Here is a 26,138-nt window from a genome sequence, read left to right as displayed (position 1 = left end):
CAGGGATAAGTGTCAGGAAGGTCATCTGGGGGAAGAAAAGATACTTCCAGAAGAATGTATATACTATTTTTCGTTTTTTTTTTTTTAACTTTGGAAATGTGCAAAACAAAATTGTATACTGTTAGAGTACTATTTGCTAAAGTAATTAAGAAAACAGGTAAGTTACAGACACAAAGTCCATGTCCGAAGAGAGCTCTGTAAGTATGAAGAGCGAAGGTGGTGGGGGCACCGAGAGGGACAAAGATAAGTATTTAATTTTCTTAAACTGATCTGCACCCAGGGATTTGTTTTCTTGTGTTTAATACCTTGCCCATGGTAAACTTGTTTTTTATATCTACCAAATATTTAAAACACAAACATCTATGCTTTTTTTTTCTTTTTGCAAAGTCTGTCTGCATGGGACTATTCACTTTCTGTAAAAAAGATATGATGAGGTGATCGTGGTAAAGACGTGTTTTTGCAGGATTAGGATATAAACTTTCAGGAGTAGAGATTTCAAAAAAGAAAATTGGTTTCAATGATAACGATTGTTAATACTTGCTGAGTGCTTACTGCCAAGTACATCATGTGCTGAGTTTGTTTGTTTGTTTTTATTTATTATTTATTTATTTATTTATTTATTTTAAAGATTTATTTTTATTTATTTATGTTAGACATAGAGAGAGAGGCAGAGAAACAGGCAGAGGGAGAAGCAGGCTCCATGCCGGGAGCCCGATGCGGGACTCGAACCCGGGACTCCAGGATCACGCCCTGGGCCAAAGGCAGGTGCGAAACCGCTTGAGCCACCCAGGGATCCCCCTATTTTTATTTTTTTAAAGATTTATTTATTTATTCATAGGAGATACAGATTGAGAGAGAGAGCGAGAGAAGCAGAGACATAGGCAGAGGACTCCTCGTGGGGAGCCTGATGTGTGATTCGATCCCAGATCCTGGGATTGAGACCTGAGCTGAAGGCAGGCGCCCAACTGCTGAGTCACCCAGGCATCCCTTGTGCTGAGTTTATACAGTGAGGTTGTGTGGGCCAGTATCACCAGTACAGGAAAGGAAAGGTAGCTGTGGGCTTGCAAGTCCAAGTGGTAGAGGCTCTCTGATCTTAGAAAAGGTCAGAGCAAGAAAATAATCCGACAAAACAGTTAATGACTGAGAGTGCTGGAGTTAGGAGAGAAAAAGTAAAAGCAAAGTGGGGAGTGTAGGAGACTGGTAAAGAGTCTGTTTGCCCCATTTGAAAAGTTACTTTGTCTTAGGTTTTTTCCTAAGCCAGTGTACATGACTTTATCTGCTAGAATTAGCCGATGACAAGTCCCTAAAGCCGAAAAAGTAATTGAATTCTGTTTTAGTTCTAAGGATTGCATCTTCCAGGTCATTAGAAAGTGGTATTAGACCAGAGGATTTAAGAAATGATACTTCTTGGCTTGGGCAGTTGGTTGCTAAAAAGGGAACTTTGTAGAAATTTACCTTTGCCTGTTTTTTCTTCACCTTTGATAATTTTTTTTTGAGTGTCCTATTTATCCCATATTCTGAGGACTTTTTCCTTAAACATTGCTTGCGCTGAAAATCTTATTGAAAGCCATCATGGTATGACATTCACTCCTTGAAATTAACAAGTATAGGAAAAATAAAAATGTGGTTCTTGAAGCCCTATATCAAATTATATGTCCTATGGAACCAAATAGCACTACTATTTTTGTTTGATATTCAGAGTGTTAAAATTTTCTAAATCAGGAGAACTGTCAAATGTTTGTAATTATATCATGTCATACTTTCTAGCAAAGTCAGCTCCTCACTAAGAAGTTGACAGCCTACGAGAGTCCCTCCATAGCAGGGAAGTCTGCATTTCAGACACATGGAGTGCCTGTCAGAGATCCCTTATGGGCAAATGTAGAACATAGCCTTCTTAAAACTGATTTTATATACTTCAGCTTTCCTAGTTTCTGCTGCATTTTGCTGAAGCTGTGTAATCTCAGTCATAACTCTCAGTGTTTTGCAATGTGTTTGATGTTCACACTTCTCTTTTATTTTCTCCTATATGCTGTGCTTTTTGTCTTGTAAATACAAACAGAATAGCATTAAATAAAAACAAGTAAGGTAGTAAGCCTAGTCAGGAAAAGACATTGTTTAACCCAGTTGGGAGTTAAACCAGTGTAATCATCCATTGTAACCAAAGTCCAGCTTTCTTGTCACTTACTAAATATAATGGAACCTTGGTGTTTGAAACCTAGAAGCAGCAACAAATTGCTGCTTTTTTTAAAAAAGATTTTATTTAAAAAAAATAAAGATTTTATTTATTTATTCATGAGAGATGGGGGCGGGGCAGAAATACAGGCAGAGGGAGAAGCAGGCTCCATGTAGGGAGCCTGACGAGCCTGATGCGGGACTCGATCCCGGGACTCCAGGATCATGCCCCGGGCCAAAGGCAGGCACTAAACTGCTGAACCACCCAGGGATCCCCCAGATTGCGGCTTTTTAAGTGTACAATTCACTTATCATTTCTGCTGACTGTGAATTATGGATACGAATTTGATATATAATTATTGGATCAGTTTATTATAGAATGAGAAATCATAGGAGTGCATATAATTATAAAGCCATTAGAATTTAAACTAAGGTGGTAATGTACTTTTAAAAGTAGCTTAGAAAATTTAGATCATTAGGAATAATAGGAGAAATTATTGTCTTTCAAAAAATGAGATCAAATGGTTTTCATTAAGAATCTTGTGGGTCCATCATGTGGTTTTGGGTATGGGTATGGGACTACTAACTTTTGTCCTCATCCCAGACTTTCTTTTTTCTTTTTCTTCTTCTTCTTCTTTTTTTTTTTTTTACAGAGAGAGAGACAGAGAACTCCAGAGTGTGAACTCGAGGGGGGGGGGCAGAAGGGGGGGCGAGAAAGAGCGAGAGAGAGCGCGCGCGCGCGCGCGAGAGAGAGAGAGAGAGAGAGAGAGAGAGAGAGAGAAAGAGAAAGAGAGAATCCCAAGGAGACTCTCAGCCCAGCCTGTGCAGGGCTCAGTCTCACGACCCCGAGATCATGACCTGAGCCGAAATCAAGAGTCCCACACTTAAGTGGGACAGAACCCCCAGGTACTCCTGGACGTTCTGAATCAGAATCTCTCCGTGGATAGGACCAAGGGTTCAAGTTTTGATGATTAGGTGAATTTGTAAGGGATTGATATTGTCTATAATTTCCTTGTTTTACAAATGTGGAAGTAATAGCTCCAGGTGTGCTCTTCAGGGATAGTTGCATTTCTCAAAGGTTTTTTAAAGCCCGAAAGCCTTCCTTAATGGTCTGATGATAAACAATATGATCATTGTGGGGTTGGTGTGTGACAGAGGAGGCTGGCTGCCCACCTAAATCTGTCAGTTCTTCTCTTTCCTAAGACAGAGCTGCAGGGCTCCAGGTCACATTTTTTGGACTCTGGCAGGAAGCAAGTATGAGTCAAGTGGTAGGTGCCACTTTTCAATCAAGGCTTTTAAGAAGCAAATGTGCTGCCTCTTTCAGCTCCTCTGTGTCTGTCAGCTGGATCCAGGGAAAGAGGAAGCTCTAGGGCAGGCCTTGAAGGTGGGAGGAACCAGGATTCCAGGATGGACCTGGACCTGACTGCCTGTGGACCAGGAACACTTGCCCTGGAAGTCTTCAAGAGTGAGGCACAAACTTCTGTGTTTGTGCTTGACCCATTTTTAAACTCACTTATATTACAATAGTAAAGGTGTTAGGTGTTACCTTCTTGCTGCGTTGGTTCTAGCTTCTGTATCCAAATCAAAAAGGAAAAGCAGGTTGTGAATATGTAGAAAACTAGTATTCTGTAGTTATCCTCCTCCACAGATACAGTTCTGTGATCTGTTCCTTGGAATGTGGAAGCATGATATTACAGAGTTGGGGTCTTTTATCATTCTGCCCTGTTTCATAGATGTGTGATCTGAAGGAAGCTCCTACCCACATGTGAATATCCATAAATGGGACTTTGTGAGACCAGCCCAAATGGGCTGCCAATAGCAGGGAGGGGACTGATTTTCAGAGCATTCTTGTTTCAGAATGAACTCAGAGCTGAGAATCCTTATTGATTCCTACTGATTTTTTTAAGCATTTATATAATTAAAAGAAATTAGTAAATGAATAAGATATGATGTAGAGTTTTCCAAGGGTTAAGTCATTTGCCTACTTGTTTTTGCTATATTTTATACCCCAGTATTTTAATCTCACATTTTTTTTAAAACTGGACCTTGTCATAAGAAGTAATATATTAATATATGTGAAGTCCTAGGTTGGTCCTGTGTTTTTTTCCTATCCGTGGTTGAGTAATATGTACTTATTTAAAAATCCTTGCTTGTGGTATGTAACTTTATTTTAAAATGCCATTAGTGATTTTCTGTTGCACTTGGGAAATATTGTTCACATGAGAAACTCTATTTTTTAGTAACTTCAGTGCTTCATCCATAAAATTTGAATAGAAATAAATGCAGTCACCTGGAAACTAGCAGACACACTGTGTCTGAGGAGGCTTTGGCTTGCAACATTTTCCTATTAAGAATGTTGTTATTCTGTTTTCCTCATGTCTGTGTTTGTGGTCACTGAGGGATCACAAAAACAGTGTGTCTTAACCATTTGCAGACTGCGTGAAGCAGCATCTCCTAGAGTTAGTGAGCGGTGGGCCTGCAGAAGCCAAGAGCGTGGCATGAAGGGGAATCCTGAAACACGCTGATACTCCAGCAGAGAAAGCCCTTGATGGTAACCCCCTGGCCCAAACTCCCAGAGGACAGTGAGGCTTGGAAGGAGCTGAGAAGCACCACTGAATCACTGATTTAAATGATTTTGGGTGTATTAGGAAGAAGGGCAGTGGGGAACTCACTCACATTTCCCTCTTATTCTTCCAGTTGCCCATATTCTTTTCCTAAGTGTGTGTAGGGTGCCACCGTGGGGGCATTTTGGGCACTGTCAACAGGAGGGGGTACTTTGTTGGAGGGGTGCCTCTGCCATCCCTGTGACTGAGGAAGTAGCCCAAGCATGTTTTCACTCCCCTCACAATTGGTTTTAAAGTTCTAGAATTTACCTAAGACATTGCACTTATATCACCTTAGGTTTTAACCTCTACAGTCATTTTGGTAGCTTGTCTCCTGGTGTACAAATTAATACTTTAAGTCTGTGTTAACATTTGTCTTTTAAGGTGAGAATGGAGCTTCTTATTTCAGGTGTTCCAGAATTTTGTAGACAAGTCTTATGCACTGTAGACATTGAAACTGAAACAGTCTTCTTGGTTTTCCTTTTGAAGAGTCTATCTTTGTATATAGTCCAGTTTTCTCTCCTTTCTTTAACCATATTTTATTTTTTGCATTCATTAACACCCATGTCAGCAGGCAGGATAAATAAAAGCAGGCAGGAAAAATAAAGGTGATAGAATTTGTGATGAATTTATTTTCCTAATTTGTACCACATCAGGTAAAACAAAAGAAGTATGTTAAAATGGTCCAAAAATATTCTTTTTTTTAAGAAAAATGCAGATAACTGAATATTGCTGAATTTATTGCAGAAATTGAATTCATACTTGTTATTTTTTTTTAAATTTTTTTTTATTGGAGTTCAATTTGCCAACATATAGCCTAACACCCAGTGCTCATCCCATCAAGTGAAAAATAATCATTTATAAAAGACAGTTTGGAGGTTATTTAACCTCTCATTTATTCATTTTTTTATTTTAAAGATTTTATTTTTTTGAGAGCATGTGTGCATGAGTGAAGGGAGGTGCAGTGAGGGAGAAGCAGACTCCCTGCAGAGCAGAGAACCTGATACCTTGATGTGGGGCTAACCTTCTCATTTGTCATCCTAGTTAACAGTGAGATGTGAGAGACACAGAGGTTTAATGAAAAACAGCAAAATCGAAGTCAGAAGGAGAATTTGGAGGGAAACTTGAAAATGGAAATGAAGTTTTACCAGGTGTAAATCATGAGAAAAGGGGTAAGAAAAGTTATAGAAGAATGCCAGCACTTTGTAATGAATGGCAGAGTAGTTGCAGAGAGAACCTTCTAGGGCAATGAAAGAATCCACAGGTGTGTATGATTGCAAGCGGCTCTTAGTTGCAGAGAATTGGACTAGATGGTACGGACAGAGCTCAGGTGTCCAAGGACAGAAGATGGAAACGGTGCTGACCGGATATAAGGATGCAGGAAGTCTTGTGATGCCTCTTAGCCGCATGTTATCACAGTGTGCCGTTATACATCATGCCTCTGTCAGGAAACTGATGTGTTAGCTGGTTCGTGGCCTTTTGCTTGGGACACGAGGAAGGTTTATCTGTTGCAGATGGTTGATACCACTGAAATTTTGTAAGATTGAACATACATTAACCAGCTTTGCTAGGAATAGGAAAATACTTCATACTCCTCTGAAGTATGACACTCTGTTGGCGTTGGCATCTCCCAGAACTTTTTAAGGCTGGTGTGGAAACTACAAGTGGACAGGAATCAACAGATACCAACAAGTAGTTTTTTCCCTCTAATGGCAAAGGAGTCAAAACTTTTTAGTACAGGGGCACTCAGGTGGCTCAGTGGTTGAGCGTCTGCCTTGGGGTCAGTTCGTGACCCCTGGGTCCTGGGATTGAGTCCCACATCAGGCTCTCTGTGGTGAGCCTGCTTCTTCTTCTGCCTACGTCTGCATCTCTTTGTGTCTCTCATGAATAAATAAATAAAATCTTTATAACAAACCCCAAAACGTTTTAGTACAGAGACACAGCTACACTAGGAAGGATATAATTTGCAGTGGGCCCTCAATTGGAAGTGAAGTCTAAATGGGAGCTGCTAGTTCCTATGTAGTTTTCTGTCAAGTCTAAGAAAGTGATCTTTTTTTTTTCTTTAAGAAGCTTTATATATATTTGATCCCCTGACAGTTCCTAGAGATGTGGCAGAGATCTTTGTAAGCCATCTATTTGAAACAAACTCTTTTTTGTTTTTTTTCTTTACTTTTTATTTGGAGATAATTTGGAGAGTGTGTACACTCTCTTTACGTGTGTGTGTACACACACCCTTTTTTCCCTGAACTTTTTTGAAAGTAAATTAACTATATTATGACCCTTTACCCATAAATTCTTAAGTGTATATTTTCTAGAAATAAGTATATTCCCCTATATAATTAAAGCATTTAATTATATAAATTCACATTAGTACTTATATTGGGGCTCTCCACAGAAACAGAACCAATGGCATATTAAATGTAGACACAGAAAATGACATTTATAATAGGAATTGGCATGGGGGCACTACTGGGGTTGGGAAGACCTCTTTCTCTGGCAGAGAAGATGCATCAGAGTTTAGGAACTCAGCATCCCCAGCTTTATTAGGGTCTTCCTTCATGTCCCCATCCCAGGGTTTGGGGCTTGGATCCTTCCCAGTTAGCACTCTCAGAGTAGCCGTGTACCCCTGAGAGGCTGCCCATTCACCTTGCTTTTGGATCTAGCCAATCTCTGAAGGATGTTCAGCATTTGATAGGCAGCACTTTCAGCCCTGCAGCTGTAGGAGATCAGGCTTTCCTGCAGGGCACACTTGGAAGCTCTCAGGTCATTTACGCAGTGCTTGAGCTGGGACTTGACTCTCCAGGCTCATCATTTTCTTTCATTTTGTCCGGCAACATTTGGGCTCATCATTTTCTTTCATTTTGTCCAGCAACATTTGGGCCAACCAACCAGTCATTATATTCCTTGGTTTTTCAGAAATGTTACAGAGTCACTTAGCGCTTTGATTCATATAAGTGGTTGATTAGGAGTATCCAATGCAGGTATTTTGTGTATCTGTAATCAGTTCTCATCATAGACCAAGTATAAGCATTCTTTTTACACTGAAAACAGAATCATTAGCATCTTTTAATCCAATCAGATTAGAGAGCCAATTCTAGAAATCCCAGAACCAAGTTAGAAAATTTATCCTTTAATATTCTCCTCCGGAACCACTCTATACAAAAATGTGTGTCAGGATTTCAGAGAAACAGTAGGCTCACATATATGTGTGTATACAGATGAGCCCCTGTCTTATAGGGGTTGGCTTACACGACTGCGGGGTCTAAGAGCCCCACAGTCTGCTTTCTGCAGGCTGGAGACATGAAAAAGCTGATGGTTTGATTCAGTCTGATTTTTAAAAGCCTGAGAACCAGGAGTATTAAGGCAGGAGAAGATGGATGTCCCAGCTCAATCTAAAAACAAAAACCAAAAACCCAAAAACAAATTTGCCCTCCTTCTGTCTTTTTGTTCCATTTAGGCTCTCAGCAGATTGGGTGATGCCCACCTACATTGGTGAGGGTGATCTTTACTCAGTCTGTTGATTCAAATGCTGTCCCTTCCAGAAATAGCCTCATAGACACACCCAGATGTAATGTATTACTGGCGATCTGGTCATCCCTTAACCCAGTTAGCTAATACATACAGTTAATCATCACAGTCTTTTTCGTCAGTTGACCTAAAATGTCCTTAATACCATTTTTCCTTGCCATCACAGGATTCAGTCTGCGAATAGGCATTGCATTCAGTTGTCCTCTCTCCTTTGCCTCCTCTAATCTGGAATGTTTCCATAGTCTTTGTCTTTTACGACATTGACATTGGTGAGGAATGTAGTCCTCTCCATTTTTTTTTCTTTTTAAAATCTTTTTAAAATAAAATATTCCTCACTTTGTGTTTGTCTACTGTTTCCTCTTGATTAACTGCAGGTTTTGCATTCTCACCTGAATGGTGCATGTGTGTCCTGTCCTTCTCAGGGTGTTCTGTCTGGAGGCACACTATGTCTCTCTGCCTTTCCTTGAAAATATTAATTTCACAGCTGTTGCTGATTTATCCACTAGACAATTACTGAGGTTTTCAAAAAATTCTTTCCTTGAAACTGATAAGCAGTTTTTGGGGCAATGCTTTCATACCATTCAAACATTCTACATATCAGGATGATTCCCCACCCTAGACTTAGCATCCATTGATGATTCTTGCCTGATGCAGTCTTTGCTAGTATGACTTTCTATCTTCTTCACTCCCTCCATATTTACCAGTCGGCCCTCAGCATCCTGCTATATACACAAGGCTGTCTTTTCCCATCGGTTCATCCATCTGCCAACTATGAACATGGACTTGTCCATTCGTGTGTCTAATGGTGCTTAATTATTTGGTGCTCACATTGTCCCAGATTTGGCCAGGAGGAGCCCTTCCACCTGACTCTTGTGTCTGTGTTACATCATCATCATCGTCTTTTTTAAACATTTCTCGGGCAGCCCAGGTGGCTCAGCAGTTTAGCGCCGCCTTCGGCCCAGGGTATGATCCTAGAGACCCGGGATCGAGTCCCATGTCGGGCTCCCTGCATGGAGCCTGCTTCTCCCTCTGTCTGTGTCTCTACCTCTCTCTCTCTCTTTGTGTCTCTATGAATAAATAAATAAATCTTAAAAAAAAACATTTCTCCACTTTTTGACATAATAAAATGTTCTAGGCTCATATTGTACACCTACTTTGCCCCAGCCCTAGAATCTGCCATTTCTTGAGGCTGCCAAGTTCCTTTTAGTGGGAGTGGTGTTAGGGGCCAAGATCTGGTGCTAAGGGTGTGTTAATTGTTTCTGCCCACCTCCCTCTGTTCTTGAGTGTCAGTGTAAGGTCTCTGAGTGCTTCCTCAGACATTTACTTTTTAATAAGCCCCCCATATCTTTCCCTTTATTTATTTTGATTCAGAGTTTAGTCCAAGAACCACAATCATAAATGTGTTTCTGTCTTAGAGCTTCTTTTTTTAAAAAAATTATTTTTTATTGGTGTTCAATTTGCCAACATATAGAATAACACCCAGTGCTCATCCCATCAATTACCCCCCTCAGTGCCCGTCACCCAGTCACCTCCACCCCCCGCCCACTTTTCTTTTCTTTTTCTGAGAGTGGTCAATTTCCATTCAACCGTATGTAGAGATTTTTAAAAAAGCATCCCTGTCAGTCGTCTTCCCAAAGTAATATGTTTTAGAAAGTATAGGAAAATGCCAGGAGGAAGAAAAGTGACCCATAATTTTGCCACCCAGAGGAAATAAAAAAAAACTATTAACTTTGGTATATAAATGGACTTGGTTAAAACTACCTCCATTTAAAAAATTTAATACTGAAGCCTTTTCTCCTTTCTAAATATACTTTTTTAGCACTCAGATCTTTGATACCTAATAATTTATATTCCACATGTTCTGAGACTTGATAGTTTTTATATCGTGTGTTAGCTTATTGACATTTGGAATTACAGTGTTTTCCAGATTTCTTCCCAAATTAGCAGTTTCTGTCTTTTTTCCCTGCAGCTCTCTGATGAGCCATTGTAACCCCCCCCCCGGCCCCCTTCCCAGTGGACCTGGTGATGTGGTCTCAGCAAGAGCTCTGGAACGTGTCTCTACGTGGGTTTTTGTTGTATTTCTCCCAGATTCGCAATTTGGAAATCCCTTTTTTCTTCCTGTTTTTTCTGCTGGAATGAAAAAAAAAAAAAAAAGAAATCCATACCTAAGAGTTCATTTTCTATTGGTTGAGTGTGATATGGCTCCTTACTGTCACTGAGGGGTTTTCTCCTTGAACGCAGGGGTCTTCTTCCTCCTCCCCTCCCCTCTGGCCCAGGACGCTGAGGCTTAGGTGCAGTGGTCGGTGGTCGCCACGCGGGCTGCAGCCTATTGTTGGGAAGCTTGGGATGAAAACAAAGGCTTCCTTCTTTGTACTTTAATGTTCTCTTTCACTAGTGTTTAAAATTTTTAGAGTAAATGGATTACGTGTTTCTTTTTATTCTCCTCCTCCTCGTTCCTCAGCTTTCAGTATGCCATGTGCTTCATTTCATTCTCTTGCCTTTTGATAAAGATAAAAGGCAAATTTGAGTAAAGTATACTAACTTTTATCATGGAATGCTTTTTTTATGGCTGTATTATAAATTCTTGAAAATAAAGGGTCTAATGGAAACACTTAATGAGAAAGTATAGGGGCTCTATCACATATACCTCCCCCCCTTTTTTTAGTGAATAGACCGTTTAAACTAAATTAAGTAAAGGATATAAATTCTGTTGTTTCAGTTTTAATATTTCATGACTGATTTTATAGATGAAATTATATTTTACAATAAATAGGAAGAAGAATTTATATAGCCTGTTCTATTTGATGTGAAACAGCAAATCCCATTTCTCTGCAGTTGTAAAGAAAATTCATTATAATGTCTTTAGTTGTAAGAGATGGTTTCATTGTGATTAGTTACATTGATAATAAAACAACCTTTTCAAATGGCATAAGATACCAACGATCCTGTGCGTCTGCTTTTAATGGCATTGAACTTTTTCATTCTCTACTCAGAGTCTTCATTCCCCTTCTTTTAAACTGTTTTCCTGTTCCAATAAAAATTTTATTTCTTTAAAATAAATTTTTAAAAATTGGTAGAAATACTAACAAGCGTTGATTTTAAAAAAATCCGTTGTGAAAGATATATTAAATTTTAACATTTTGTGTAAAATATTTCTGACTACAAAAAGCTGCATTTGTCAGAGATGGTTGATATAAGATTATCATAAAATTAACTTTATTACTGAATCAATTTAATGTATTTGGAAAATAGTACTTGAAGTGTAGGAAGATTAAAAAAAAAAAAAAAAAGAAATAGCCAGGTAAGAAGGCTGAGCTACTTTTACAGTTTATCTTGCCGCATGGTTTGTTGTTTTATGTTGATTTTAATACATTTTTGTAAGTAGTGTTGGAAAGGTGGAACTCTTTGGTAATCAAAGGGATGATGGTCTTTTTCTTCTGTTGTGGTCACCATGTTTGATCCCTATTAGTATGGTTTTTTAGTGATTGTTTTAGCTCTACCATAGGTACCAAGCACATATTCTAATTTTTAACTTGCAGGCAAAAGTGAATTGGATATTGGAAATAAAACATGTTTCCCTAGAATAGAAGCAAAATTCTGTTCTGATTTGAGTGAGAATTTTTTTCTCCGTCAGGTAGTTTTACTTTACTCCTACCATTTGGGCTGGGGAGCACATAGTTGGGGCCTCCTTGTTCAGTGTGTCCCTGGACACTGGCCGGGGAAGGTTCTTTGTTGGGACTAAGCTAAACGTGGTACATGAGATACTTTGGAGTTGGAACTTAATCAGGTATGAGGAGTCCTGTGACCAGTGTCCCCTGGATCTTCTGAGCTTGCATGTGTCCTGCTAGGGGAAGGAGGGGGTCACGTGGCCTGTGGCCAATGCATGTGTTCACCATGTGAGCTGCCCCATTGGATTTCGCGACTGTTAGGAATGTAGGCTGCTAACATTTCAGAGTCTAGCTGGAAAGGAACTCATGGCTACCGTTAGTTATGGGGCAGGTTGCTCTCTGAGCAATCCCTGGGGCCTATACAAGTGAGTGTCTTCTTCCAAAATGAGCAGGTTTTTCAGGAACCATTAAGACATTCCTTTTATTCCATACAAATCTAAATTTAGGACTCTTCCTCATCTCTTTATTAGTTAGCTCTTTAATAACTCTTGACTTTGTTATATCAGTTTTTCATTGTAAGCTGTATCAGATCTGGTTTTGGTAGTGAAAGAGGTATAAATGTCAGTTGATTAAAGTTATAAAATCTTACAGAAGTTTGATAAGATTTCTGCTCTTGACATGCATATTATACAATGTATTTCAGTGAACACGTACTGATCCCCTCTTGTGTACCTTAATCTTAATGTGCTAGCACAGAGGATTCTGTGGTTAAAGGTTAGAGCACATAAGAAAGGAAGTGTATAGAACATACACGTAAAGGAGGGTGAAACTGAGCCATTGTTGTTTTTGACAAGGTGGACAGAAGGGCATTCTATTAGTTCTCTGTCCCTATGTGACAAATTATGTTAAAACTCAGTGACTTAAAGCAACAAGCATCTGTTACTCCTGGTTCTGTGGATTGGGAAGGTTCTGGCTCCTGGTTTCTCCAGCAGTCAGGTTGTTATGGGTGCAGTGGTCATCGGCGGTCTGACTTGGTGCTGGAGTAGCTGCTCGCCGGCTGGTAGGAGCCCTGTGTTCCTCTCCGGCCCATGATGGGAGCTTAGTCTCCTGCTCCACACAGAGGCTGCGTGAATGTCCTCACAGCAGGCAGGCCAGAGAGGGGGCCCACAGAGAGCCTGTGCCTTTCATGACCTGCTCTCTGGAGTCAGACACCGTCACTTCCACTTACAAGCAGGTCAGTGAGGCCAGCCCACACCGAGGGGAAAGAATGAGGTTTTTGTCCTTTGAAGGGAGTATCAGACAATCTGTGGACTCATTTTAAACTACCACAGGCCTTTTTCTGGGTGAGGAAATGGACATGTTTACCAACTTACTATGTAAGAATGCACTGTGCCTGTTCTCTGGACAAGGACGTGGGTTTTACTGGACCGAAGTATTCATGCACTGGTCTGATGGTGCACAAACCATGACTGTGGATATATCCATTCCTAGTGGTAAAGCTGCCTCTGGTGTTATCTAGTGAATGGATTTTAGGGTGCTAAATTATACTCTCTTGTCATGGAAGAATTCATTCAACTTAGAGCATTTTCATAGAAAATTGAGTTTTTTTTTTTTTATGTTGTGGTCTCTGTTACAAATTGCAACTCCAAAAATGGATTGGGTGATACTTTATTCATTTAGATGATAGCATAATGGTAAGTCTGGTTGGAAGTGGCAGGTAGAAGAGATCTGAGTAGTCCACTGGTTTCCATGTATTCCTGTCCCATTCACCTGTGACCTTTGCAGCTCATGATAGACTTGTAGGAAGTCTTACCTGCCTTACCCTGTCCTTCTGGGAGGAGAGAATACCTACTGTCAGATCTTAATGACTTTTGGAGTTCATCCTTTTTTGAACTCCCCAAAAGGAAAGGACAAAAGACCATTGGGAGTTTTTATATATGCATGTATGTGCGCACCTGCCATGCTGCACACACGTGTCCCCTGCTGTGATTTTGCTGTTGGCCTAGTGCCAACAGGTACTCACCTCACACTGCTTGCACCACTAACTGGGGTGAATGCAGGAAGGATGAAGGGTGAGGTGCCATGGAGTGGAAACAGGAGGGGTGGTTTCTAGCATGGGTGGCTTTGTCACACCAGTGAGAGGTGTCTGTGAGCGTGTAAGAGAAAGCAGGAGCATGCACGAGCCAGTTGCTCGAGCTCACTTAATATGTAAGTGTCAGAATAGAGAAAAGGGATGAAGAGAGAAATAAAGATGAGTTTGGAAAGGGTGAAGAGTACACCCGAAGTGAGGAAGGTGAAGGGAGAGACTTCGGGCACTCTGCCCAGAGTAAAGAGCTTGTGAAATGGTTCAGTAATCACCCTTCTCCTGTATTTGTGAAGTTCTTTCTTTCAAAGGCTGAAAGAAACTTCCTGTGAGCACTGGCCACCAGGTGTCATCAGAAGGCTGCTATTGATTTGTTTTATTTTGTTCTTAAAGAGTATGTGAGTGTTTTTTAAAAAAAGTAAAGGAGTGTCTTGATTTCTGTCTTGCAACTTTTTAAAGAATTTTAAACCATGGCAGAGACTGTGTCAATTAGAGCAGGAACTTACTTTTATGACAGATTCTTGGTGAGGTAATAATTTATAGGCGAATTGAAGATGATAAAGTTACATGCAGCTTACTTGTTTCTTTCTTTTTTTTTTTTTAAGTCAGGGAACAACTGGTTGGGAATTTGGATAAGGAGATAAAGTGCATGGAATTACGTGTTTAAGAATCTTTGTGGCACAGTGAGGATATGTATTGAATGGTAATTAATGGATTTGTATAGGAAACATGCTTTCAGAAGATGGGTTTAATACTGTATCCCATTACTTTAGCATAGACCCCTCCTGGGTGTTCTGAGTCTTGAAACTTTACTCTGGGAGGATGTATGAGACTCATTTTCTTTCTCCACTGGTACCAGTATTTTGCGAAGAAACAGAGATTATTTCTTACTTACTGCTGTTTGGCAGTGAGTCCCTTACTTGTTCATTTGCTTTGTTTCTGAGAAAATTAAAGGTACTTTCTGGTTGGCTTTCCATAAATGTTTGTTGAGCGAATGAATGAAATTTGCCTCCAGAAAAATGAGCACTTAAACTGTCGTAGCTGGGTGAGTTGGATTCTCTCCCCCATCTCCATTGGCAGTTTGGTGCTTGTTCTCATAATCTTTCTGTTGAAGACTCTTTTGTTTAATTTACATTAGCATGAATGCTCTCACTTCTGTTTAATCCCCTTTAGATCACTTTAAGATATTTATTAAATCATTTTACTGACATCATTCCAGTTCTGGACCTTGTAACTTAAACTATTGGAAGACACTCTCTCTGCGTGTATAATTTTTCTACCTGTGGTGTGTCCTGCATATTGAAAAATTAATCATCCTAAAGTACTGCTGTGTTTCGGTGATTCCTCACTGGCACTACTGAATAAATTCCAACTTTCAGTTCATAGCCTTGTGTGACATGGTCTTCGGTTGACCCCCTGCTTTTGTATAGTAGAAAATCAGCACTGTGGCTTTCTGGACTGCAGGCAGCAGTCTTGCATGCTTGCATTGCGGGTGTTGTGTGGCTTTGCCTAATCCCTTTCTTCTACTTGAGTTGTTTCACTGCTGCTACCTGCTCTGTCAAAAAAAGAAAAAAGTAGTTTCAATTTCCTCAAGCCGTAGCTCATATAATATTTCTGCTATTTGGCCAGATACTCTGCTTGGAAGTATGATTCCTTGCTCATTGATACAGCTGTAGATCTTAGTTCCTGTCACACATGTTCATATGTGGCCTTGTATTAGAGTTCCTTTGTGTGTATGTGACATGGCTCATAACAGAACAAGAGCCTGGTGAGGGCAAAGAACGCATCTGTAGCACGATAGTTCCCTTCACTAGGTATATATTTGTTGAATGTTTGTTCTTTCTTGATAAAATAAGATGTTGAATTATTTCATTACTTTAAAAAATCAGTTGGGTAATAACAAGTGTAGAAATATTTCTCCTTTTGTTTTAAAATTTTGGAGGCATTCTATAGAAGATAAAGGATTTCATTATTTTGCGTGTACACATTAATGCAGTGGTCACTCTTTTGTCTCAAAAATGTATTAGTAGGTGCCATCATCAGAACATTCATTCTGCTTAGGTATGTGTGAGTTAGTGGTTGTTCTATGCATATACTTCTAAAGATGAAACTCCTGCTAGTGTCCACAGTGAAGGTAGTAGAGTAGTATGCCATAGCAGTGTTGGAAGGGTAAGAGATGGCTGGAGTCATCATTGAAAGGAAGAGAATTGGGGATCCCTGGGTGGCTCAGCGGTTTAACGCTACCTTCAGCCTAAGGCATGATCCTGAAGTCCCGGGATCGAGTCCCACATTGGGCTCCTTGCAGCCATGCTTCTCCCTCTGCCTGCGTCTCCATCCTGCTTCTCCCTCTGCCTGCATCTCTGCCTCTCTCTCTTTCTCTGTCTCTCATGAATAAATAAATAAAAATCTTGAAAAAAAATGAAAGGAAGAGAATTCACACCATTTTAGGCAAAACATTAAAAAGAATTAAACATAAGTTATGCTATGGACATTTTCAAACATGTACATATACAGACTTATACAAAAGGTGATAGAATAGTATATTGAATTTCCATGTAACTGTCACTCAGCATTAATCTTTATCACCACATAGCCTTCACTGTGTCCCTCTGCTCGACTCTTTTGAGGTATACCTCAGATATTTTTCATTTTACCTATAAATACTCAGAGAAGAGACTTTTTTTTTGTATGGAAGAGACATTTTTTTATAGCACAATGAAATATTTGCTTATTCTAGTACCTTATATGTGCTTGGAATTGTTCTAGGCTCTTGGGATATAAAGGTGGATAAAATAAACCATGTCCTTACTTTCTAGCATGGGAAGACAAAAATAAACCAGACATATAAATAACCAGAACAGGAAAAAATTGATTTCATCAAAATTTAAAACTTTTGCATATCAAAAGACATTAATAAAGTGAAAAGGAAGAAAATATTTGTGAAACTATGTATCTGACAAGTGATTTATATTCAGAACACATAAACATCTCCTCCAGCTCAATAATAAAATAGACAACCTGTGTAAGAAGTGGGCAAAAGGTTAACAAACATTTCATAAAACACATAACAAAGTATTTATCACCATCACTAGCTGTCAGGGAAATGCAGATTAAAGCCATACACACCTACCAGAATGACTTAAATTGCAAAGACTGACAGCATCAAATATTGGCGAGAATGTATGGATTAGTCAAAATGCTTGACATTGCTGGTGGCTGTGTAGAGCAGCACAGCCACTTTGAAAATCAGTCAGATTGTTTCTCATAAAGCTATCATACACCTCTGCTCCTGTAGTTCAGTATTACTATGCTTAGGTGTTTGCACAAAAGGAGTGAAAATATATGTCCATAAAAAGACTTTGCAAAGAATATTCATAGTGGCTTTATCATAATAGCCAAAGAGGAGGAAACCGCTCAGGTGTCCATCGACGGAATTGTGGTATATCCATACAGCAGAATACTGCTCAGCACCAAAGTGGAACACATGCACTGTTAATACATGCAATAAAGACATTGTATTGAGCAAAGGAGGCAGACCTTCCTTTCCCCCAAAAGGCCTGTTGTTCTATTCCACTTCTATGAACTTCAGGACAGGCAAGACTAATTCATTGCAGAAGAATACTGGGCAACTGAGTGGTTGTCTCAGGGAGGGGGAGTTACCAAGGAGTGAGTGTGAGGGGCAGGAGAAGAATTTTATAAGAAGATGGCATGTTCTCTATTTTGATAGGGACATTCATGAGGGGCCCCTTGCAGGTCTCTGAACTGTTCTTTTTTGGTGCTTCTCCCTTCTCTGACTCTACGCGACAGACTCTAGCTGTCCCTTGACTCTGTTGGGAGACCCCTGGGCTCTGAATGAGATCCCCATTGCTGTGCTGTGGCCTGGGTCTTTTCTCCAGGCTGGAAGCTGGGACTTCTCTTATTTGCATCTCATCTCTGATCACTGTCCTTTCTTTCCTTTTTTTTTTTTTAAATTTTTAAAGATTTTATTTGTTTATTGATGAGAGGTAGAGAGGCAGAGACATAGGCAGAGGGAGAAGCAGGCTCCCCACGGGGAACCTGGTGCAGGACTCTCTATCCCAGGACCCTGGGATCAAGACCTGAGCCAAAAGGCTGACGTTCAACCACTGAGCCACCCAGGTGCCCTGAATCCTTTAGTTTCTGATGTCCAAAGTGTTATGATGTTGTTTCATAGATTTTGTCTGTTTTTTTCTTTTTTAGTTGTCTAATGCATGAGAGTAAATCCAGTCCCTGTGACTCTTTTTGACTAGAGGTGGATGTTCTGGATTGGGAAATATTTCTATTAAAAAAAATGTCATATCCTTTACAGTGTAAGGCAGAGATTTTGTGTTCTTTGCTGTAGTTCTGGTATCTACAACCAAGAATACTGTTTTTGGGACAGATGCATGATTCATTCCCACCCCCCACCCCCCTTTGCTCTTTAATTACGAATATTGACTAGCAGAACCAATACTTTATTTAAAGGAGCATTTTCTAAAGGGTTCTTTGGAACCTGTGGTCTCTTGATTCTTTATAAGTAATGAGTTCTGTAATGAAATTGGTTTGAGAAATGCTTATGTGCTGAGACATCCTGTGGTAAAGAAACTTTGGTTCAAACCAGAGTTGCCTAAAGGTATTTGACCAGGGGTATGTTTTTCCTGCCCAAACATCTATTAACCTCCTACTTAATTTATTTTCTGTATTGCATACTGGAGAAATGGTAAACCTCTTATAAGTGTGGTGAAACTATGTACATTTATCTTTTTTACTCTTTTACAAGAATGGTACACTCTGTTATTATAACACAGTACCAAATACAATATGTTTTTGTGTTTTAGATTATATATGTAAATTTAGAATTTTTAAGCAGCTTTGTTGAGATAGTTACATATTATACATTTTATCCATTTGAACTCTAATTTAATGGATTTATGTATCTTCACAGACATGTGCAACCATCACCACAGTGAATTTTAGAACACGCTCCTTACCTCAGAAAGAAACCCTGTGTTCTTTAGCTTTCACCCCCTGTCTTGCTCCTCACCTAAGGAACCACTGGCCTGCTTTCTATATCTATAGATGTGCCGATTCTGGACATTTCCTGTGAAAGGAATCTTACGCTATGTAGTTTTTTGTAATTGGCTACTTTCACTTAGCATTTCTGAGGCAATGCAGACTGTGGTGAATGTCAGTACCTCATTCCTTTATGTAGCCAAAGTCCCATTATGTGGATATGGATGTACCTTACTTTGTTTTTCCATTAGTTTCTTGATGGACATTTGGATTGTTTCCACCTCCTGGCTATTGTGAAGAATACTGCTGTAAACATTTGTGTACAAGTTTTTGCAAGGACATATGTTTTCACTTTTCTTGGGTGTATCCCTAGGAGTGCAATTGATGCTCTGCATGGTAACTCCACATTTGACCATTTGAGGAACCACTAGACTCTTCTCCAAAGTGGCGTCACCCTCTTCTGTCCCCACTAGCCTTTTTGTGATTTTCCTGACTTCTCCACGTCCACATTCTTACTAATACCTGTTATTAACTGACCTTTTGATTCTACCTGTTCTAATGAGTATGAAATGGTATTACATTATGGTTTTGATTTGCATTTTTCTAATGACAGCTGATACGGAGTATGTTTTCATGTGCTTTTTGGCTGTTTACCTTCTTTGGAGAAATGTATAGTCAGTCCTTTTGCTCATTTAGAAATTGGCTCATCTTTTTATCATTGAGTTGTAAGAGTTCTCTGTATGTTTTGGATTAAGTCCTGTGTCAGATATATGTAAAAAGTTTTTCCGATTTTGTCAGTTATTTTTTTCACTTTCTTGATTGTGGCCTTTGAAGCATACAGTCATTTGAAGTTTTCAATTTTGATAAAGCCCAATTCATCCATTTTTTCTTTTGTTGCTTTTGGTGTCACATAAATATATTTTGTTCCCCACTTTTCACAGAGTCAAAGCAACAGCCTTTATTTGGTTTGTCATTGTTATGAAAAAAGTAGTTAAAATAGTTAAAAGTAGTTCTCATTAGTTTTGAGGCCATAATATTTTACGGTTTTTTATTCACATCAAATCCAATGGCATTTGGCTGAAAATTCCAATCTTGGTGTAAAGTAAATGGAAAATGATATGTTTTAATTGAATTAAATAGCATAATGAAAAATAAAATCAATATTATTGATTTTAAAGCATTTTATTCAGTGAGATTCTTTTCTCTCCCCAAAATTTTCTTCATTAATCCTGCTTTCCTGCTGACATTTCTGTTTGTCATTAACCTTCAGACGGTACAGAATGGCTATTAGATAAGGAAACTGGTGATTGACAGTGGGAACAGGAGTGGCTTTTCATTGGTAGGAAAGTTTGAGCAGGAATAGTGATGTGTGATGAGAATGTGTATGTTGTTAATAAGATATATTTAGAAAATAATGGTAAGTCTCTTTGCTGTAGGGGCAAAGGATGAAGCAGTTGTTATTTCCTTTTACACTGGAGCTTGGGCTTTGGTTGGGAGGCTGCAGAGGGGAAGGCCTGACTTCCTGGCTTGAGTCACAGCAGTTTTGTTTAATCTGTTTTACAGACAGGGGTTTGCTGAAATAAAATTTGAGAAGACGGTTTCTCCATTTAAAAAAAAAAAAAAGTAAACTGAAATGTACTAGTAGAGAGAATTGACTCATGGGAGTTTTTTTGCAAGCTAGTTGAGAACACTTCTTCAGTCAGAGATGCCATAGTCTTGCTTCCTGAACCAACAGTGTGGTGATGTGGTGTTTCCCACATCTGACTTTGAACTTTTCATAAGGACTTGACACACAGCATCAAGTTCATCTCAATAAAAAGGAAATATTGAGGCTGTGATATTTTTTCACTCAGCATGTCACTTTATGTTGACTTTTGGACAAAATATGTGCGTGTGTGTTCTCTACGTTGAGAGGTTTAATACCATGTTTATTTTGTGCACAGGTTATGAGTGCCAAGTGAGCCGCCCTGACATAAGCAACGTCACCGGTACGTTATTAATGATGGATACTGAGAAGAAGCCGGAGAATGATGAGGATGAAAATATCAACAAAGAAGCAAAAGACTTGAGAAGTACTTCATCTCATGATGTTGATTGTGGGCCTGTATTTGACGTGATCCCAAATTCCTCAGAGAATCCCACCAGCAAAAGAGGTTTTCCAGAATCCTCACACTTTGGCAGTGTCGCTGTGGTGGAAGACGGAAACAAACATGCTTCCAAACGAATGAAATTATCAGCTGAGGCAGAGCACCTGGAGCCTGAAGAACAGGGCATTCACAGGCTAGAAACTTCTGCAAGCATGGTCCCAGAAGGGCATATTCCGTTAGGTGAGACAGCGAGGAAGACCCTCTTGAATGAATGCCCAGATGGAGGCACGCGTCTTCCCAATGCCTTCTCCCCACCTTGCAGTCTTAGCACTGTGGATGCTGTTTCTCCGAAAATAGACACTGAAAAAAAATCTGCTCAGGAAATGGTTTCCCTTGATCCGGAAAGAGAATCTCCTTTCCCCCTGAAAGAGATCAGTGTTAGTTGTACCATTGGAAATGTAGATTCAGTTTTCAAGTGCAGCGTATGTGGTCATTTGTTTTCTTCTTGCCCTGATTTGGAAAAACATGCTGAATGTCATACGCAACAATCTATGGAACATACCTGCTGTCACTGTAGCCACAAAGCAGAGAGCAGTGCAGCATTGCATTTGCATGTCAGACAGACACATGGGCCACAGCAAGTCTTTTCTTGTGATCTCTGTGGCTTTCAGTGTGTGGAAGAAAACCTGTTGAATGCCCATTATCTCGGCAAAACGCATCTCCGACGTCAGAATCTTGCCGCTCGTGGAGGATTTGTACAGATCTTAACAAAACAGCCCTTCCCTAAGAAACCATGTGCCATGGGAACAAAAAATGTTCGCGTAAAACCAAGAGCTTCTAAACCAATAGCAAAGACAGGTGATTCAAAAGGATTACGAAATGTTGGAAGCAAATTTAAAGATTTCCGAGGAAACATTTCTAAGCAAAGTGGAAGTAGCAGTGAGCTGCTTGTTGAAATGATGCCATCCAGGAATACTTCATCAGAAAAAGTAGAGATCATCGAAGAAAACGTTACTTCCCTTGGCATAGCTCGAAACACTGAAAACCAGGATAAAAATAAAAAGTTAGGAGCTTTGGTCAGTTCAGAGGGTCTCCTAGAGAAATTTGAATCTACCAAAAATACCTTACAGGCAGCACACAGTGTCAGCGCAAGCTCAAGACCCAGACCCGAGCGAAACATCCTCACCTTGGGCAGTAGCTTCCGAAGACGGACTGGCACTTTTACCTTAAAAGGCCAGGCCAAGAAAAGATTTAATCTCTTAGGAATTAGTAAAAGAGCAGCTAATGACACCCAGAGGATGTACATGAAACACTTTAGAACCCAGGTGAAGACAAGTGAGGCAGAGTCCGTGGCCAAACACGTCGAAACGAGTGGCAGTGTCGACAGTGTGTGTGTGGCTTCCTCAGAAAGTGCAGACCTGAAGCAGGACCAAAGAAGCTCCCATCGGGCGTGCTCCTTTAGCTCCGTGGTGGTGAGGCCAGCTGCCGATCGTCAGATGTGGACTTGTACAGACCGTGGTCAGGAGGCTACAAACAGGACAGAGCTGAAGACCCACGGGGAGAGGGCCCCCCCTGGAGAGGTGAAGCTTCACTGCGAGGCCTGTGACTTTTCCAGCACGTCGAGGAGAGACTTGGACAGGCATTCACATGACAGCCAGCACCAGCACGCTGCCGCTGGCCTCAGGTGTCAGTGCTGTTCGTTTATTTCTGAGGATGAACTAAGTCTCAGAGACCACATGAAGGAAAAGCACAAGATGGGTTTTCTTTGCGCTCCCTGCAATCTATTCTTCTTGTCTGAGAAAGACCTGGAAGAACACGCAATGGCCGAGAAGCACGTTTGTTTACTGGTTCAACCAAAGACTTCTCAGTCCTTTAACAGTGATTTGGCTTTGCAGACCTTACCCTTAAGTTCTTTAGAATCTGAGAACATGAAAGATCAAATGAGCGAGTCAGGTAAAACAGCTCAGGAGGAAGCAGGTAAGCCCAGGGTGAACCATGGACACGAAGTAAGGCATTCAAGTAAGCCTCAGTTTCAGTGTAAGAAGTGTTTTTATAAAACGAGGTCCTCCACTGTTCTCACGAGACACATAAAGCTCCGGCATGGTCAGGACTACCACTTTCTTTGTAAAGCGTGTAATCTTTATTCGCTGAGCAAGGAGGGAATGGAGAAGCACATTAAGAGAAGCAAGCATCTTGAAAATGCCAAGAAAAACAACATTGGCTTAAGTTTTGAAGAGTGTATTGAAAGGGTGTGTATAGGTGCAAATGACAGAAAAGAGGAGCTTCACGTTTCTGGAAATGGAAGAATAGAAGGCCACATGGAAGGGGTGCAGTTGCAGGAGCCTTCCTGTCTTGAAAAGAGTGTACTGACTAGCAAGGAAGTGCCACAGCCTGGTGTAATGGCCAGGGAGGGTGAAGTAGCTTTGACTGCTACTTCAAAGAGAGGGAGACCCAAAGGTAGCATCTCTCGGACATGCTCTCACTGTGGTCTCTTGGCCTCCAGTATCACAAACCTGACTGTTCACATTCGACGGAAACACAGTCACCAGTATAGTTATTTATGCAAAGTGTGTAAGTATTATACCGTGACCAAGGGAGATATGGAACGTCATTGTGCCACTAAGAAACATAAAGGACGTGTAGAAATAGAAGCAAATGGCAAGCAAAGTTCAGATATCATTGTTGGCCCCGAAGGGGGTAACCTGGAAGCCTGCAGAAGGAATGCCATCTCAGCAGGTTCTGATGAACTTGCTAATAAGTCAGCTGAATCAGATACGTGCACCTCAGAAAAGCCAGGAGCAGAGCACGGAAATCCAACTGAAGTGGAAGTTGAAAATGTATTTCATTCTACAGATGGGGAAGTCAACAGTCACCTGACTGATAAAAAGGAACAAACGTCTCTAGAACCAGAGGACCCTCCTCAGCAGGGGGATGCATGCTCCCAGAGAGATGGTGTGGGTACAGGTGATAATAAGTGTGTTCACTGTGACTTTAATGCTCACTCTTCTGCTTCTCTGGAACTGCACATAAAACGGAAACATACAAAAGAATTTGCTTTTTATTGCATGGCCTGCGATTACTATGCTGTGACTCGCCGAGAGATGACCAGACACGCGGCCACAGAGAAACACAAGATGAAAAGGCAGTCTTACTTAACCTCTTCTGACATAGAAGCAAGTTCTGCAGATGTGTCCAAAAATATCATCATCCCAGAGGAGCAGCATCAACACAGTTCTGAAGAATATCAGATAATTTCAGACCAACCATCTGAAGAAATTCTGAGATCTAAAAATAATGCTGATGTTTGTGTTTTGGATGAGGATACTAGTCTAGATGTGTCTAAGATACTCCGTGCTCCCAACTCTGTAGAGATTGAGACTGAAGAAGAATCTAATCTCACTGAAGATCATTCATTCTGTGGAAATTTCCAACAGCCCCTGGCCAAGGATAAAGCTCTGAAACCCGAGGAGATGGTGTCCTTTAATATTTCCTCTAATTGTGGCTCCCCAAGCAGATTTCAGAATGAAAATTCAGGAAGCTCCACTTTGGGTTATGAGGCAGTAGAGAGAGCCCGTGGCACATTGAATGACACTGGTGATCCGAGCACGCCTAGTGAGAGAGATGTTGGGGAGGTGGGGGAGAATGCAGAGAAAGGCCTTGGCAGACCTGGTGTAGGGGGAAGGCATCTGGCTGAAAGCACCATGCCTGTTGTGATGACGGGGACAAGGCAGGAGCTGGACCTGGAAAGCAGTGGTCAGAAAGAGGTTGGAAGTGTGCAGAATCCAGAGGATTTGAAAGATAGTGGTGAAGACCCAGTTATGGAGAACAAGGAAATTCTGATGAATTCCCAACATGAAACTAAAATTATTTTGGAAGAGGACGGTCCAGCTTCTGATAGCACAGTTGAAAGTAATGATGTCTATGAAACTATAATCAGTATTGATGACAGAGGACAGGCCATGTATAGTTTTGGCCGGTTTGATTCTTCCATAATAAGGATAAAGAACCCTGAAGATGGAGAATTGTTAGACCAGTCTGAAGAGGGTCTGATAACAACAGGGGTGAGAATCAGTGAATTGCCCTTGAAAGACTGTGCTCAAGGTATGAAAAAGAAGAAATCTGACGGTGGCTCCTTTGGGGAATCCACACGAATTCGTTGCGATGATTGTGGCTTCTTAGCAGATGGCTTGAGTGGACTGAATGTTCACATAGCCATGAAACACCCTACAAAGGAGAAACACTTCCATTGTTTACTGTGTGGAAAGTCATTCTATACTGAGAGCAACCTTCATCAGCATCTGGCCAGTGCTGGGCACATGAGGAATGAGCAGGCCAGTGTAGAGGAGCTTCCAGAGGGCGGGGCCACCTTTAAATGTGTCAAGTGTACGGAGCCCTTTGATTCAGAGCAGAATTTATTTCTGCATATTAAAGGCCAGCATGAAGAACTGCTCCGCGAGGTGAACAAGTACATAGTGGAAGACACTGAGCAAATCAACCGCGAGAGGGAAGAAAATCAGGGCAATGTTTGCAAGTACTGCGGGAAGATGTGTCGAAGTAGCAACTCGATGGCATTTCTAGCGCATATTCGCACTCATACAGGTACGTACCCATCTGCAAACCTGCGCTCACCTGTAAACTGCAGGTGGAGGGTAAAGTTGGGATCTGGGGTCCATGCTGCATTTGCTCATTGTCCGTCACCCTGGCTCACATGACCCGCTGTGTGGCACTCTGGGCATCGGCCATAAGTCAGTGTTGACATATAACATTTCCAAAGTTAATTAGGCCTTAGTGATTCCGAGGCAGTTTGTTGGACAAATTTCTTTTCATTTTATCAAAAAGCCTTGCCCCTCTGATGCCTTTGTTAAGTTTTCCTGTCTCTTAACAGCTTTCCAGTTGTTTCTGAGTCCTAATTGTTTGGTTTTCCAAGGTAGCTATTAAGTGATACTCTGGGTTTCAGAGGACATATTAAATGGCTTTTGAGGAATGGAATAATAAAAATTTTCTTAGAATTTTAGGGATTTAAAATTATTCATTGCCAGATGGTTTA

At 40.6% G+C, this 26,138-nt stretch overlaps 1 protein-coding gene across 1 annotated transcript in view; it reads left to right on the top strand.

The window, feature by feature from the left end:
• Window positions 1-26,138, top strand: part of LOC129514440 (zinc finger protein 407-like) — a 448,057-nt gene that overhangs the window by 7,370 nt on the left and 414,549 nt on the right. Inside the window, exon 2 of the mRNA XM_055333001.1 lies at window positions 20,948-25,690. Coding sequence (XP_055188976.1) covers window positions 20,948-25,690 — 4,743 coding nt within the window. The remainder of the gene's footprint in view (window positions 1-20,947; window positions 25,691-26,138) is intronic.

Source organism: Nyctereutes procyonoides, unplaced genomic scaffold, assembly GCF_905146905.1.
Source record: "Nyctereutes procyonoides isolate TBG_1078 unplaced genomic scaffold, NYPRO_anot_genome, whole genome shotgun sequence".
NCBI classification, from domain to species: domain Eukaryota; kingdom Metazoa; phylum Chordata; class Mammalia; order Carnivora; family Canidae; genus Nyctereutes; species Nyctereutes procyonoides.
This window is presented reverse-complemented; position numbering and strand designations above follow the sequence as displayed.